This window comes from Hippichthys cyanospilos, chromosome 8, assembly GCF_059441005.1.
Source record: "Hippichthys cyanospilos isolate Australia breed blue-spotted pipefish chromosome 8, RoL_Hcya_1.0, whole genome shotgun sequence".
Taxonomy (NCBI): Eukaryota; Metazoa; Chordata; class Actinopteri; order Syngnathiformes; family Syngnathidae; genus Hippichthys; species Hippichthys cyanospilos.
In genome coordinates this window covers 10806702-10823063 of record NC_142376.1, presented here as the reverse complement: position 1 = coordinate 10823063, position 16362 = coordinate 10806702, and the positions used below count along the sequence as shown (strand labels likewise).

The window sequence follows — 16362 nt, the reverse complement described above, 5'->3', positions numbered from 1 at the left end:
AGTGCTGGGTGCATAAAGTCCAGTAACCCATGTATCAACTTTTGGGGACATTTTTGTCTGGTGTTGTACTGTTACCCCCACTCCAAATACTGTAAAATGTGATTCTTCATTCAACAAATTTTGAGAGACACTGGATGGTTATTTCCATTCATTTTGACTTCATTGCATTGAAATAATACTCAACATATTCAAGTCACCTTTGTGTATTGTTCTACACAAAATAACGCAAGCTCTACTTGGAAAAATAACATTGTTGGAGCAGATTGTTAACTCATGACCTGATTTGGATGAAATAATTCCACAGTGCCAGTAGAACTTGCATCTTAGATCACACTTAAATCGCCTTCTCTTCACTAGAAATAGCACTGTTAGAAATATGCGTGGTACATTATGTGTGCAACGTTTTGTTGCACTCTTGGCTGTGATGCAGCATTATATACTACAGTGTGTTTGTGTGTGTGTGTGTATGTGTATGTGTATGTGTGTGTACATATATATATATATATATATATATATATATATATATATATATATATATATATATATATATATATATATATATATATATATATATATATATATATATATATATATATAGAGAGAGAGAGAGAGAGAGAGAGAGAGAGAGAAAAAAACACACACACACTGCTTGTATCATTTCAATACAAAGAACAAAACGTGATGTGTTTATGTGAAGAAGACTGCCTGATTGACAGTGAAGAAGCAGGTGGGTAGCTGCTCCTGCAAAGGATGGAGGGTGTTAAGTCGTCAATATGAGGCATATGTCAAAGATCAGTAGTGGACTGTAGCGATGACTGAGATAAGAAGGCAGGAAGGGCTCCAAAGGTTGAGTGAGGCAGATTACTAAGGGTTTGGCCTTCATAAGCCACGGCTCGTGGTTGGCAAACACAATGATGCTCACGCCCCATCCTCTTTTCATTTTTCCTCTTTCGTGTTCACAAGTGTGAAAGGCAGTGGTCGGGATTCAAATGCCAGCTTTGACATGGACGTGCTAATGTGCTACACTGCCTGTGTGACTGCCATGGCAAATAAAACACTTTAGTGATGCCACTGTGTCATGTGTCCTATAATCCTCTTGGAGAAATTATTACTCTATTTTAAACGCCACCGCTGTTTGTCTTATAATGACCAGGTACATCTTTGTACATGGGCAAAAAGCTAGGCCAGCTAACTGGCTAATGAAGTCTCAATTAGGATGACCAGATTTTCTAAATTGAAAACTGTCACAGATCAAGTACTCCGAAATTAAAACATTCATCCTAACCAGGAACTTTTTATATCAAATGTATTCACTAGTCAATCTGGTGGTCAGTGGTTGTGTCGTTATTACTTTAGCAGAACACGAAGACTTTTTCCTCTTTATTATTCGTGTGGTTACTTTTAATTTTTTTACAAAAAAAATACTGTTTGTATGTGTTTGTGTTTATTTATTTGGTACACTCCTTTACCGAAACAAGACATGTAAGCTAATTTTGTTGTTCCGAGTGGGATAAAACGCTTATTTGATAATAAATCTACTTCTAATTAGAGGCGCCTTCATTGATAATTGACATTAAATATTCAGGATTGTTATTTATTTGTGCCAAGATGATGAATTTAGGACTCTCTCCACTAGACTCACTAATCCAACATCAGGAACTCTGGCAATTCTTATTTTCATCTAGATGAATGGATAATATTTTTCACAGAGACAAAGCAACATGCAGAACTTTGTGCTTTTAGTTCCTGCTAGTGTAATCGTAGAGTGTGCATCCTATGGCCAGTTTTTCATTTACCTCTCATAGTTTCATAATACAAGAAATCTTCCAAGTGTTAGCTCTTAAAGTGTAGAGTTGTAGTATTGTTTATAACCTGGCATGGGAACTACTTAATTATATGCTAAAAGAAATGCTTACCAAATGAGTATTCTAAACATGTAGTCCCATATCCATAAATTAAAAAGAACATGCTCTTCATCCTCAGACTGCTTGTTATTGCGCCCTCTTGCCCAGGAATGAAAGGCACAATTAGCTCCTATCATTTCTGCATCCTTTATTTCCCAACATTGTTGGCTGTGTTGGGTTTGCCGAAAGAAAGGAGAATATGCAGAGTAGGTAGCGATAAGAATAGCTGTTTTATTGTGTGCCACAGCCTTGGCGCATAATACTGAATGCGTTATCGGAGGGAGCATGCCACACTAAGCTATGTGCATGTGACGCATGGCTGAGCAGCATTCCTCCTCCTGAGTGCATCACAGGGCAGAGATAGTAGGAAGGCATAGCTGCCTGACTGCCAACAACAGCGTGGAAAAGAGGAGTGAGAGCAGTGCAGAGCAACACCAGGAATATGTAGTTAAGTGGAATAAAGTACCCTTTGTCGCAGATAAGATCACTTTGCTCTCCCGGCTGCCATGCCTAAAGTGATTTTACCAACAAATGTGGCCTGTAATGCAATAAATGGAAGACCAGAAAATCCATGTAGGCTGCAAATTTGGTCAATTCTGTTAATATTTATTTTTTGATGAAGATAGCAACACCAGCACGGTGGCAACTCTTAAGTTGTCAGTCTAAGGAGTGTCACGAAAGAGGAGACTAAATGACTGATCCGCTGTCGTCTTCATGCTCAGGTGATCTTCTGATGTCCGGAGGAGTTCGTATGTGCCTGGCCCTGGGGTCCACTGGATTGGGTAACAGAAACATCCACATATAGAAAACACTTAATACACTTGAGTCTCAGAACATTCATTGCAAACGTCCACATTTTGTGATTCTAAATTACTCTCATTTTAGATATTTTAGTAGTTAGCGTAGGGTCTGACGAAATGTTTGTAATCACAACAATCAAAACTGAGTCCTTCCATCAGGCTCAACGGTTCACACCTCCTGCCACCTATTTGCTTAGCTTCGACTATTGCCTGGTGCAGATATGATGTAAGCAAAGTTTGACCCTTTTTCTAAATTACTGATTCACCCTTATCGGTGTCACTCGGAAACCTCGCATGTTGCGAAATTAGCAGGCTAACATTAATGTCCAAGCGCAAGCGGGTAAACTCTGCATCGCTCTTCAGCCCAAGTCTCTCCTTCAAGGGCTCGCAAGCCTAAAGCCAAGCTGATGTTCAACCAAGTTTTCTAGCATGCTCAATTAGTTCCCCCTTTTTGCACTGTCAGCCACAAAAACATTTGTGTCTTTTATTTTCTGTTTTATAAACAATATTTTGCAAAAGGGAATGAAAGCAAGTAACTGTACTTGTGCTTGGCAGTTCACTGAACTGACCAGTCACGAGGTAGGACTTCTCAAACATCCAAAGAAAAACTCATTCAGAAGTAATAATAACTGTGCAAGCACATTCCAGGGCATACGTGTAAACATTTGATAAATTTTTGATGCACCATAATCAGATCATTTGGGTGTCAACTCAAACTGTAGGGGCAGGGATGAACATTTTTCCAGGGGTAACTATCATTTTTATACATCCATCATTTGTTTCTGATGAAAAAGTGTCAGACACTACCTTGAAGACACATGTAAAGCTTCCAACTAATAACCATGTGGTCTCAGCCTCAATCACAATTAATTAATTCTGAATTTTGTATTGCTGATGTTCACACGCTTAGCCGTATTTTTATAAATATTTTATAAATATGCAGAGGCATACTTTGAATTTCAATGAACCAGATCGTCAAATATAACCAACTATATATTGTATTCAGGAAGTTGCTAGTGATCAAGAAAAAAACCAAAAACTTACAGAGTGTACACTGTGGAGCCGTGGTAATTTGGATTTGAAACAGGAAGTGATACCATTTGCAGGTTTGCTTGAAAGGTTGTACACACCCGGGGCAGGTCCTTCCTTCTGAGGCAGGCACACAAAAGATTTTGCTTTCTTATTTGTCTTTTTTTATGTGTATAAAACCGAAATATTACATTCATTTTATTCCATTAAGGCAGCATTTTAAACAAGGAAGCCCAGACTCTCCTTCCACTTGCCACTTCATCCAGTTACTTTTGGGGCATCCCCAGGTGTTCCCAAGCCAACCGCGAGACATAGTCTCTCAAGCGTGTCCTGGGTCTCCCCGTGTGGAGTCTCTAGGGCCTCCTCCCAGTGGGACATGCTCGGAAGGCCTTACCAGGAAGATGTTCATGTGGCATCCTAACAAGATCCCCAAGCCACCTCATCTGGCTCTTCTCATTGCGGAGGAACATCGAGCCTCTCTCGGAGGACCCAGCTTCTCACCTTTTACCAGAGGGAGAACCCGAACAGCCCGGCACAGCATTAGAGAGAATCCTGTCGAGTATCGGTGTGCCAAAAAATTGATTTACGCATCAAGATTCTCATTTGCCATGATTCTGAATCATTATAAAATATACCCAAATAATTTTCTTGAAAAAAAACATTAAAACAAAGCACAATCACTGAGTCCATTATCTCACAGCTAGTGTGTCACCATTCAGCAACCGCATTTGTTTTGAATAGTTGTCATCACAAGCTGTGTGCCACGTTACGCTGTGTGCCTTTCACTTTCTTACACCAACAACCATAAAAATTGGCATGCGGTGCCAAATCAAAACAAAAATCCCCCTCCACTGCCATAGACTATCCCCCACACAGGCCATTCATGTCCAATCATGTTCCTCTGTTGTACTCATTAGACGATTGGCTGTTCCGTATCTGACTCTCTTTATCTGGACCAGATTATTCTAATGTGTCAATGCATTTGTATTTAACAGAACAACAATATGGCCACTTATCCACTGGCATTTAGGAACATCCTTTCAAAGCTTGTAATTTAAAATAATCAAAAAGATGACATTCCTGTATGTTCATCTGTGGATGATCCAAATATGGAGCAAGTTTTCCACAGGATTTGCGTAATGAGCTTAACCTTTGACAATTAACATGTCTCAGAGTCAGTGTGACATCACTAACAGCAGAAAACTGCTCCCAACTCTGCAGTAATAACACCCTCGGGATTTCTTTGCGCCTTTCCTTCTGTGTCAACACTCTGCAGCTGCCAACGGGTCTCAAATATCCATCAGCTACCAGCATGGAGACACGGTTAAGGCTGCAACACTCTGCAATATGAGCTTAAGCTGACCCTCACGCGCTTTCAAATGGAGGAATCGGTTTTCTTTGGCTCCTGGGGTTGTCATAACCCGCTCATGCACGACATATACTAGATACACATTACAGTAGGCCACAACTTGTAACCAAAACCTATTCAAAGTGTTTTTGGAACAAAGCCCTTTTTGTGAGCGGTGGAAAGACTGATTAGTCTGAATGAGGAGTCTTAGCGATTGGATACTTACGGGAGGAAAGGTGATCCTCGGCACGCTTGACCGAAACATAACATGCCTGCAGAGAAGACAATGAAATATGGAGGTGAAAAAACAGAACGTGTAGGACAAAATGTAAAGAGAAAATAAAAGAACATATTGACTATCTTTGTGCTTTGAGAAGGAAATGAAAAAAGGAAGAAAGAGAGAAAAGATTATTTGAAGCACTGCGATGGGAATAGAGGCTGTGTGTCATTTGCTCACTTGCAGGGAATCTTCTCCACCGGTTTCGTTGTCACATTGTAATCGCATGGTGAAGTGTTTATGTGCTACAGTATTAAAGAGAAATAAAGAGATCCGTTAATAAATGTCTACGACAATTATAGGTGATTACGATGGCAAGAGCTCTTTGTGAGATTTATCTGCATTTTGAGTTGTAGAGGATGTCAAGTCAAACATTTTCCTTCCAATAATCTGTTCTATTTAGACACACTAAACCAGGGGTCGGCAACCTTTGACATTCAAAGAGCCAATTTGACCCGGTTTCCACAGATGAGACTATATATATATATATATATATATATATATATATATATATATATATATATATATATATATATATATGAGGGTAATTATGGTGAGTGGTAGGGTGAAAGCGGATGGAATCAGTTGGGTGTTAGCAGCCCGTGGAGCTGCATACTGCAGCTTTTGTTAGCCAAGGTTGTACCATATTATTTTCATTAAAAGAAGCAGACAGACCTTACCAATGTCTGAATCTATCTGTGTTCACAACCAGGAGCATTAAGATAAAATTTATTCTGTGTTAAGAATTCTTCAAGCGCTCCGGTTTATATTGTTTACTTACCTGTGTTATCTTATTTTGAAATAAAAGCTTTTAATCTGGAAGACTAGACTGTATTTCCTGTTTATGTTCTTAATTCGTCATATAGCTTTGAGCGGCTACCAAGGTTCGTGGTTACCAAGGTTGTTACCTTCTTGGTTTTCAAGGAAAGAATTAGCAGACTGACCCAATGATTGAGTCCACACGCAAGGCCTTTAAGATGACATTTATTTTGTGTTAAGAATTCTTCAAGCGCTTTAGTTTTTGATGATCACTTATATCTCTTTGAAAATGTGAGCTTTTAATCTAAAAAGCCGCACTATATTTCCGTTTCATGTTTTTACCTTCCCAAAACTGATTGGCTGTCTTGCTTCATGTCTCCTATCTCGTGGCACCAAACACGTCCTATAGATTTAACCCACTCACCAAATTACACAAATTTCATTGAGTACAATTTAAATGCGTCACTTGTTACGCCGTCCGCGTCATCGATCTGAACCAAGCATTATTTATTTTCCCAAACCTCGGTGATCCACAATAAGGATGAAAGAGCGACATGCGGCTCCATAGTCGCAGTTTGCATACCGCTGCTCTAGACTAAACATAACAGTAGTATTCTGATTAATATAGTGTTTTGAACAAAGTAGCAAAATGTACCCGTTTTTTAAATCATTTGAGGGCTGAAAGCCCAGCTAATGAACAATAACAGCTCAGCTTGTGAATGTCACCTGACCAACTGGTGATCAGTGATTAGTCGTTATCCAAGCACAGGTGGTGTCGTTTCAGTCGAAGGCAGGGGAAAAATGTGTTTCACTTGTTTTGTTTAAATAGTTTTTGGGAGGAGGTTTTGCTGGTTTAAATGATATCTAAATTACATAAAATTAGTAGTAGAGTAAAAATTTGGGCTCAGACGATGGCGTTCATGGCTCTGCTTGAGTTTCCAATGCATTATTTGTGGGCCCTGTGCGATTTGTTGCACATGCACAGAAGGCCACGGATTTGGGCAACTAAACTACAGACAAAATACATAGGTTACTTTGAAACTCTGAAAAATACATAAAACACAAAAAAAAGAAATAAAATTAGTAATAATTCAATTCTTAAACAGAAAAAAAAAGTTTTTTCAGCATCGTCAGAGGAATTTTAACAATTTTTGACATTTTGTAAGTGTTTTGGTCAAATCCACAATAAATTGTGGGGAACATGATTTAGCCAAATGCACATGGATGTGTACTCAGCCGAAGTGTGGAACCAAGGCAGGGCGACCAAGCACTTACAAGAATTGGGACACGCTACACATTTGCACTCTCGAAGGGAACACGCCATTGAGGGGAATGTGGGTGGAAGTATGAATAATGTGATGGTGCAAATGTCACAACAGCAAATTACAAAACAGGCCTCCCCTGTCAATTTGGTGCTTAAAATATATTCCACAAACACAAGATATTTCAGACAAACCTAACCTTATCCCGAATTCCTAGAGTGACAATATGAGGCCGTGGACAGCTTTTGAAAGAGGAGGATGCCTGTCGCTTCAGCGCTTCCTGAGTAGAGTCGGGAAGGTCATATGCTCCAGGTAGCAACATGTCCCCTGTTTGCGATCCCATAGGCTGACATTTGCGGTCGGTGCCTTTAAAGCCATAGGTTTTCCTAACAGGGTTCAGGTCAGCTTCCTCAATGAAGTCCCGGATGTGATACAGGCCTGGCTTTGGACTGTCCTAAACAGAACATGTGGAAGCTTATCTTTGACAAATATGTGAACCCAAAAACTCTGTCAGAGATACTGATACAGGATCAATGATTTGAATATAAGTTACAACTTGTTTTCCTGTCTTATCAACATTATTAACTTACATTTAAGTTGAAATATTGCTTAAAGGGAACGTGAAGTCAAAAATATAAGTGAAGTCAAACAAGTCTAAACACAGTATTCTGGGTCATCTTGCATTTGTGGAAGATGAATAAAACAGCAAAATACTCTCATTTTTATCCATCTCAAGTGGGAGCCAATTTGCAAATTGTTGACATTGGAAAATGAAGTCACAGCTTAGGGCCCCGGTAACGACCAATGCCTGCTAGTCATCATCATATGACCAAATTTTGAAAAACGAGTGAGTCGTGACTGCTCATTACATGAGCCTTCAGCAAGCCTGATGTGATATTCTGTCGACAACAAGTTGCAAAATGGCCACCTCCTAAAATGAATTAAAATGGGTGGCAGGTGACTTGGTCGTATTAAATTGTCCTTCGGTGTGATTGGTTGCGTGAATGGTCGCTCGTCTCTGTATACCCTGCGATAGGTTGGAAACCAGTTCAGGGTGTCCCCCGCCCACTGCCCGAAACCAGCTGGGATAGGCACCAGCAAGCCTGCGACCTTTATGAGGATACGCGGCTCTGGAAAATGGATGGAGGGATTTTGCTGCTTAATTCATATTTCACGAATATAATGCTAATCGGGTCACATTGAACATATTGTAAAGAAAGCTTTTACTTTACTTCCCCTTTAATCATTGTATGTAAAGAAAATATTTAAAATGCAATTTTACATTTTAAAAATGCTTTGACATACTTTTTGATTAATTTAAGCTGTTGTACTTTAGATTAGAAGATATTGATCTAATTGACATGGCAAAATATGCAAACACCAGTTTCAGGTCTCCCAGTCACGAGACCATGAATATCTTAGTTATCTGCTGGCATATAAAAAAATAGGATGTGAGCCTAAAAACACAATTGTCTCTACAGTGCTAACTTTGCCATGGCAACTGTAAACAATTACAAAAACATACAAACATTACCTTGTTTGCGTCATTACCACCACTGCATATCACCTTCCTTCGAGACATGCTGTTTTTTCCATGAAGCGACATGCTGCACTGTACTCATTTCCGTGGTGTTCACAAGTGGGCTGACCGGAAACCCAGCAATACTTTAGGACCGTTAAAACTGTGACTGTTACTATAGCAGTGGATTCACACGATTAGTTTTTCAATAAGCTGCCTCACTTTGTAGGGATCAAAATTTAAATTTGACTGGGCAATAATTGCAATTATAATGGTTAAAATGTTGAATATAACAGTTACCATTATGCGTTTTTCTCAGCTTGGGATGTTTCATAATGTTGTATAGTGCCCTCCAGAATAGTAATATAGCCTATCTACAATTATCCTTCAAGAATATTTAAATTTAAGAATTCTTAAAGCCGGCTCACAGCAATTGGTTTTTGAAAAAAGTAATAGTATTATGCAGCAATTGTAAGTAGGAAGAGCACCTCCGAAATAGGGCTTTGTCCAATCCAACAAGATAGCAGTTAGATATGTGTTCTTACTTCATTTCCAAGTTACAGTAACTACCGAGTCACTTGATCTTGCTTTGAAGGGCACCAAACTACAAAAGGAAGTAAATAAAATCCAGGAGGCAGTGGTCCACAAGAGAGCTTTATTTTGTTAAAATAAACTTGGTACCGCTGCAAGCTACTTTAACCAACTAGAAATCTTAAAAAAAAAAAAAGGTACATTTATTTACATTAATTTCTGATGTATAATCCATCCCCAGGACCTTGAAAATGGGCAGACAAGCGGCAGGTAGCTTTGACATGCCAACAGAACACAACCTGATCAGCAACAGCGCCTGACAATCAAATGTTAAGCACTGTTGTGTAAGCTTCCAAAGTACAGTAAAGACTTTCTTGGAATTACAGATTATTGGAACCACCTTACATCAAGACACATCAATTGATGCTCCTCAGTGCTTTCCAGAAGTTTTCAAATGTCAATAAGTATTGGGGGGGGTAGTTTAACAGAGCATGCAGCCTCAATACAAAAGCTGTAAATTCAATGAGAAATAGAACCGAGAAAACAAGACCAATTTTCCAATCCGGGTAGATTGTAAATTTTATTGGAAAACAAAAATATACAACTTGGAATGGATTATTTGAGGCATGGCCAAAGGCCATTTAAAAAAAAAAAAAAAAAAAAAAAAAAAAAAGAAAAGAAAAAGAAAATGAGTGAGTAAAACATTAAAAAGCATGGTAAAATTAGTCATTTTCTGGTATATAGAACAGCAGATACAAAAAGTTTGTACGAGTACCTAGGAGATACACCCGTGTCATTTTTTTTTTTTTTTTTGCAGTAGTGCAATGCTGAGAAATTTTCCACATATACTTTGTCCATAGTCCATGCAGAGTTTCAACTCCTCTACATTGTTTCCATGCCAACAGTGTTGCCAAGTGACAACCAGCTGACAGGTTTCCAATGTCGCCTTGCCAGAAAAGGCCCCGAGCACAATACAGAGGAGTCGGTCCTCCGGCTCCCAAGGGCCTCCGCAGGCATCTGGTTGGATGACCGTTTGTCACTCAAACACCATGACAGCAAAAGAAAAAGGGACATGGGGACAAGAGCCTATGCAGTTTACATGCAGTTCCTTTGGACAGCAGTAGGGGCAGGGACGCAGGAGGGTTAATAAGATTTTACAGATAAATTACACAAAGAAAAAAGGCAAATTATTTATATACGAAATCTGTACAAGGCCTTCACTTCGCCGTCATCATTTGTACGAACTCTGTAGATGGGACAGGAAGAAAAAAATTAATATTTCTGAAAGACAGTTGATGAAAACGATTGCAAGTACCAACCTTCATAGTTGACCTGACCATCACCATCAATGTCTGCTTCTCTGATCATCTCATCTACTTCTTCATCAGTTAACTTCTCCCCGAGGTTTGTCATCACGTGACGTAGCTCAGCAGCACTGATGTAGCCGTTCCCATCCTGCACGTCACATGAATAAAATCATCTTAACTTTTAACATTTATGTATCAGCCAGTCATAGGTTTAATGGAGAATTTACCTTGTCAAATACACGAAAAGCTTCTCTAATCTCCTCCTCGCTGTCTGTATCCTTCATTTTTCTGGCCATCATTGTCAGGAATTCCGGGAAATCTATCGTGCCGTTACCTGAAAAACAGAACGTGTCAAGGAAGAAGACTGAGCTTTCCTGAGCCGCGAGAACGTTTTTGAAGTCACTCACCATCAGCATCAACCTCATTGATCATGTCCTGCAATTCAGCCTCTGTAGGGTTCTGCCCAAGCGAGCGCATGACTGTGCCCAGCTCTTTGGTGGTGATGGTGCCATCTCCATCCTTATCAAAAAGTGAAAACGCCTCCTTGAATTCTGAGAGGAAGGCCAAAAAACAGGACATGTCACTGTTTTCAGTATCAACACCATGTTATGACACTCTATAGGCAATGCTTTCTAGTTCAACAAAGACTGACAGCAAACAGAAGGCCAAGTAGCGGGCTAATGACAGCCGACGTTTTTTAGCAGCGCCACAAGGTGCGAAGAATGATGACACTCATCAAGTACAACGAGGCTCATGTTATTGCATGCAACAACCTAGACAACTATTTGCAGGGTCAACATGCTAAAGGCCATTATGTTCATCAAAAGAAAGAGTTTCACTAGTCAGACTGCTTCTGGTGAGGACACTTGCAAGCAACTGTTCGCCAAGGTAACAAGAGTACGTTGTCAGGGACAGCGCTACACTGGAACAAGCTCTATTACAAATCTGTTGCTATAGGAAAACCCCTCAAGCATCATAATTAATTAGTCGTCAAACAACTCAAAACTGAAAATAACATTGTCTGAAATGGGGTGGTGAGGGGGAAAAAAATAAAAATATTGACACTGCAGAGAGGGTAGTTAATTTTAGCAACAATTGCCCCTGAAATCCAACATGTTAACTAATTAAACAAGTCACGTCTGGTAAGCGCTGCAGTCGTAACTGCCAGATCAGTCAAAATTAATGGCTTCGAATGAAATGGCTCAAGAAGTCTTCGGTTCATGGAGGACACACCCTGGGCAAAGGACATCATGCTCACTGAACACACAGGCCTGCCATATTACATCATTTTATTAGATGATAATGGGGGAAATCCATCATTGCCAATAAACTCCATTGCCTAGCTGAAAACCAGTAGGCGGCCTAAAAAGGCAAGTACTGAAATCTTCAATAGATACAAGGATCAATAATGGAGGGCTTTGAGAGAACATGAAGTAAGAAGCACAAGCACAATAAAACGATGGAAGGCTTACCAGCAATCTGCTCTTCTGTAAGCTGATCAGCCTGGAAAGAAAATGCAAATATTCAAAAATGGCAACCACTTCTTAGAAGCTTCACCATAAAAGGTGCATGTACTTGCAATTTGGACACACAATACGAAGACTGGGAGTATTAGAACAGGGCAGGTCCCCCTCGACATTACTCTCATTTCGATTGGAGCTTTTTTTGAACGAGAACATGGCCACACACAATACATGGCGTTTCCTTGCAATTTGGCGGCAACATAAGGGTGGCCTGAATGAGCAAAGGCGTCTCTTGAGAACATGCTCCTAACACGTACAGAAACGTCGCGAAATGTAATATAACGGGCGTCACGTGCTTCTAGGTAACGGGAAAGTAGTTATTATAACCATACATTAATTCACTTTAACGCAAACATGAGTAGTACCGTTAAGAATTCAAAAGTGACGCAACATTGAAGGAAACGGGACAGACGTAGGATAAATGTGTTTCTTGATTTTCGAAGACGTCGCCAAGATTAAAAATTAGCTCCACTGGGAATTAAGCATTATTAGCGCAAAGTAAGACGATGTATATTCTCTAATACTGCGGCATTTGGAACGCGTCGAAATGGGGAGTTTCGTCTCCCAGTGGCAGTCATTTTCATGCCGTTAATTCGACACCCGAAAATGACGACTAATGTGTATTTCTCTCTTACCATTTCGACGTCGATAGAGCTGCTCGTTGACGACAAAAATCCTCTGCGCGCCTATGCCTGCACGTAATCTCGCCACACTGCCAGCCTGAACGATGGACACGCCGTTGCCTACTGCAACTGGGCTCGCCTTTAACCGTTATCCCAAACTCCTCCTCTTTTCAATATCCCTCCGCTCACTGCCATTTTTTTCTGTAACTAAAACCATACGTTTGACCATTTTTGAAGCAAAAAACACACACGGCAATTAAGGAAATACTACTTTACTCGCGTGTGTGTACATCGTGTGGGTTTGTACTGCGATAAGAATAATGTTATGCTTGAATTGACGGTGATCTAGTTTTTTGCGTATGTACACTCACTTTTTCTATGTGATGAGGCACACGCCCTAGCTGAAAGAAATGGTGCTCTGTGATTGGTTTGTTTGTACCTGCAATGCGTCACTCCCCATTTTCTGCGTTTCGCTGCATCTTAGCCATTAGCCATAGACATCCTGTCTGTTAGAGCTACATCCACAGCAGGCTAACTCGTGTGTACAGTTTATACACATGGGTGTCATCCCTGAGGGAACTCCCTAACAGTTTTGCATCTACCATATTTATTTAAAGCTAAACCCTTCTCCCCACGGCGTTTGTCTCCTAGTTGTTACAATTTGCTAATATCAAATTACAATACCCTAACATGTTAACATCGATACTGTAGTCTAAAACTGTATCCCGACTTTGGACTCCCATGGTAAATTATCTAGGCATGCATAATGAGATGCACATGTATGTGATTGTTATCCATGGATCATTCTGGGTACAATCCTGAGCATGTTTGTTTCATTAATTGTTGTCTATGGCACATATAAAGATCTAATTATGCAGTTTGTGCAAAGGGAGTATCTGATAGCATGATTGCTGATGCTTGACTGCACTGCTGTCTCCCAGCAGCCACCTGTCTGAGGCCTGCTCCAATGGGAGAGAAAGAGGAGGAGGTTGAGAGAAGGTAGATGTGCAGGAGAACCAATTTATACCTTTATTCAAAGAAATCTCCTGCATCTCCTCGAGGAGGATACACAGTGGTTCCCCTTCACTCTGTGGTAATGCCTGGTCATGTGATCAACTGTGTAGCCTTACAATCAGACAACCAGTGTTTTTTGTTGTTGTTCTCGTTTGCACCCTTTATAATCTTGACTACGTACATTGGTTTTGTTTTCATACAGAGGCTTTTTTTCACCGAGGATTATGAAATGCCCGAAAGGTTACGACATGACGTCCTAACTCTGTCACAAGAACCAGATAAGTGTGAGCATGTGTGAATGAATGGCTGCATGTAGGGCGTGTAGTACAATGTACAAGTAGCCAAGAACATGTAAATTAATGTAGATTAACATCAACATTATCTTGCAGCAACAGAGTTCAGAGGTTAAAAAGAAAAAAAAAAGAGTTAAAATGACTTATTGTTGCAGGTCTAATTTTTTTTAGTGTGAAAATATTTCTCCTATTCTTTGGCAGTTGGCCCAGAATCTGTTGCCAGTCTTCAATAAGTACCATCAGCTGCTCCCTTCAATGACCCATTAGTCTCTGAGGGAGGTCCAGATGATGGACAAAGGTGAATGAGGGTTAAAGGTTAATATGGGAAAGCCCATATAGCGCCCAGGAGACATGACTTGCTGTTCCATAAAACCTAAAATCATTCTCAGCGGCATGAGCAAATCAAGACATTTTTATGACATGGTGAAGGATAAAATGTGTGTCACATCCTGTTGTAGAACATTATTTATAACAATTAGGGTTTGTACTCCTTTCATACATGCTCATTTTTTAATTACCTCTGTGAATATGTAACTTGTACACATAACCATAAGGGTCCTTATCTGTCATTGCCTGACTCAGGACATTATAATGAAGTAGAAGCTTTCATTTCTGTCCAACAGAGTTCAAAGTTCATTCCAGTTCTGCAGAGGCAAATCTAAAGTCACCCTTCCATCTTCATTAACGGCCCATAGAAACCGCGTAGCTCAATGGCAGTTAGCACGGGTTGTGGAATCATAAGGTATATTTTTGCATAGCGTTTGAAAACCATGCAAGGCAAATGACAACTATGAGGCAATGTTTACCTGCGTAACAGAAAGACGCTATTACAAATGAATGAGGCTGTGTAATGCACCTGCTGGTTCAATGCCAAGGTAGTGGATCACCTTTCACAGGAGAGAATGTCAGGTGTTTGCACATCACAATCCATGAAGAGATATTTACGTCATGTGGTTCAGCATGTTTGTTTTCCCTTCTTTCTATATATTTGACCTGATAAGCAAGCTAATTTCTTGTTTGTGAATGTTCCAATGAGTGCGTCCTCAGGGTAAAACAAGATGGAATGGGTGTGATCCTTTGTGGTTTAATTTTTTATGACGCACAGGCAGTTCAGCTGGATCTGAATTGTCTTGTTGAGCTAACTGGCTAAAGGTACAGCCCAGTTAGCGGACAATGTGGCTGAGCCCATAGCAAAGCACTTCTATTAAGCATGGGTGGTTTTACAGTCGTGCAATAACAGTGCTGTATTAGGTGTATAAAGTCCAACAGCCAGCTTGCTGTATATCAGCCAATCCCATCAAGCACGCTGGCCTACCTGTTACTGAGGAATGACTTGTTTTCCAAAATTACATCACGAGGCGAAATGATTAATGGCCTCAAATCGGATAAGAGGATTTGGTCGTGCCTGCCTGTTTCAATCATGTTGTGATGAAATGGATATAGCATCAGGCTTGCCCTTAGTCTTCTATGTCCCCGACTGGTTTGCGATTTTGTGCATCTTACTATTTTCAACATAGTTGTTTGATTTGGGAGGATAACAGACAAACCCACTTAAAGACCCTGTAAAGTAATAATAATCAAAACAGCTTCTAAATAAGTGTTTACCCACCTTTTTTCATTGAGATACCAACCCCCTCTGAATTAGTTTTTCAGCCATGCACCCCTAACCAGCAGAAACTAATTTTAGATGAGTGAAAATAGCTGAAAAATAGCCTTAAAACATCATGTAACATCATCTGTTTTTGTTCTGGCTCATATGCTTGGAAAGTTTTGTCACTAATAACATCCGTAGACGACTTAAAAATATTCACAAATTGTTTTGCAAAGGAATCTTTATAACACAATTTAGCAATAATGTGTTTCATGTTGCGTGCTAATTATTCTAATTAATGTGCTCTTAACTTGAAAAGAAGGTTGTACTATGTCTGTCTGATACTTGCATAAACTCTTTTAAAATTACATATGCCCTCCCTGAAGTTGCTTCACATACAGCCTGATGTGCACACACTCCATTTGAGAACCACCAGAAAGACTGTGTACTTAACAACCCTGCCAAATTCAAATGATTAAAACAAATAAAAGAACTGATCAATTCTGTAAAACGAGGCTTCAAAATATTGAAAAATCAAGCCCTTCTCATGAAGGGCGTGCCCCTCTGAATGTGCTAAAACTT

General features: G+C 39.9%; 2 protein-coding genes across 2 annotated transcripts; both read right to left on the bottom strand.

The window, feature by feature from the left end:
* Window positions 1–2520: 2520 nt before the first annotated feature.
* Window positions 2521–9031, bottom strand: stpg4 (sperm-tail PG-rich repeat containing 4). Its single transcript, XM_088421917.1, has 6 exons — window positions 8914–9031; window positions 7579–7833; window positions 5539–5603; window positions 5308–5353; window positions 3749–3853; window positions 2521–2677 (listed from the first exon to the last, which is right to left on the bottom strand). The coding sequence occupies exons 1-6, from the start codon at window positions 8983–8985 to the stop codon at window positions 2567–2569; spliced, it is 654 nt and encodes a 217-aa protein (XP_088278043.1). The 5' UTR covers window positions 8986–9031; the 3' UTR covers window positions 2521–2566.
* Window positions 9032–9539: 508 nt separating this feature from the next.
* Window positions 9540–13028, bottom strand: calm2a (calmodulin 2a (phosphorylase kinase, delta)). Its single transcript, XM_088421186.1, has 6 exons — window positions 12895–13028; window positions 12209–12239; window positions 11144–11287; window positions 10964–11070; window positions 10749–10884; window positions 9540–10675 (listed from the first exon to the last, which is right to left on the bottom strand). The coding sequence occupies exons 1-6, from the start codon at window positions 12895–12897 to the stop codon at window positions 10647–10649; spliced, it is 450 nt and encodes a 149-aa protein (XP_088277312.1). The 5' UTR covers window positions 12898–13028; the 3' UTR covers window positions 9540–10646.
* Window positions 13029–16362: the final 3334 nt, after the last annotated feature.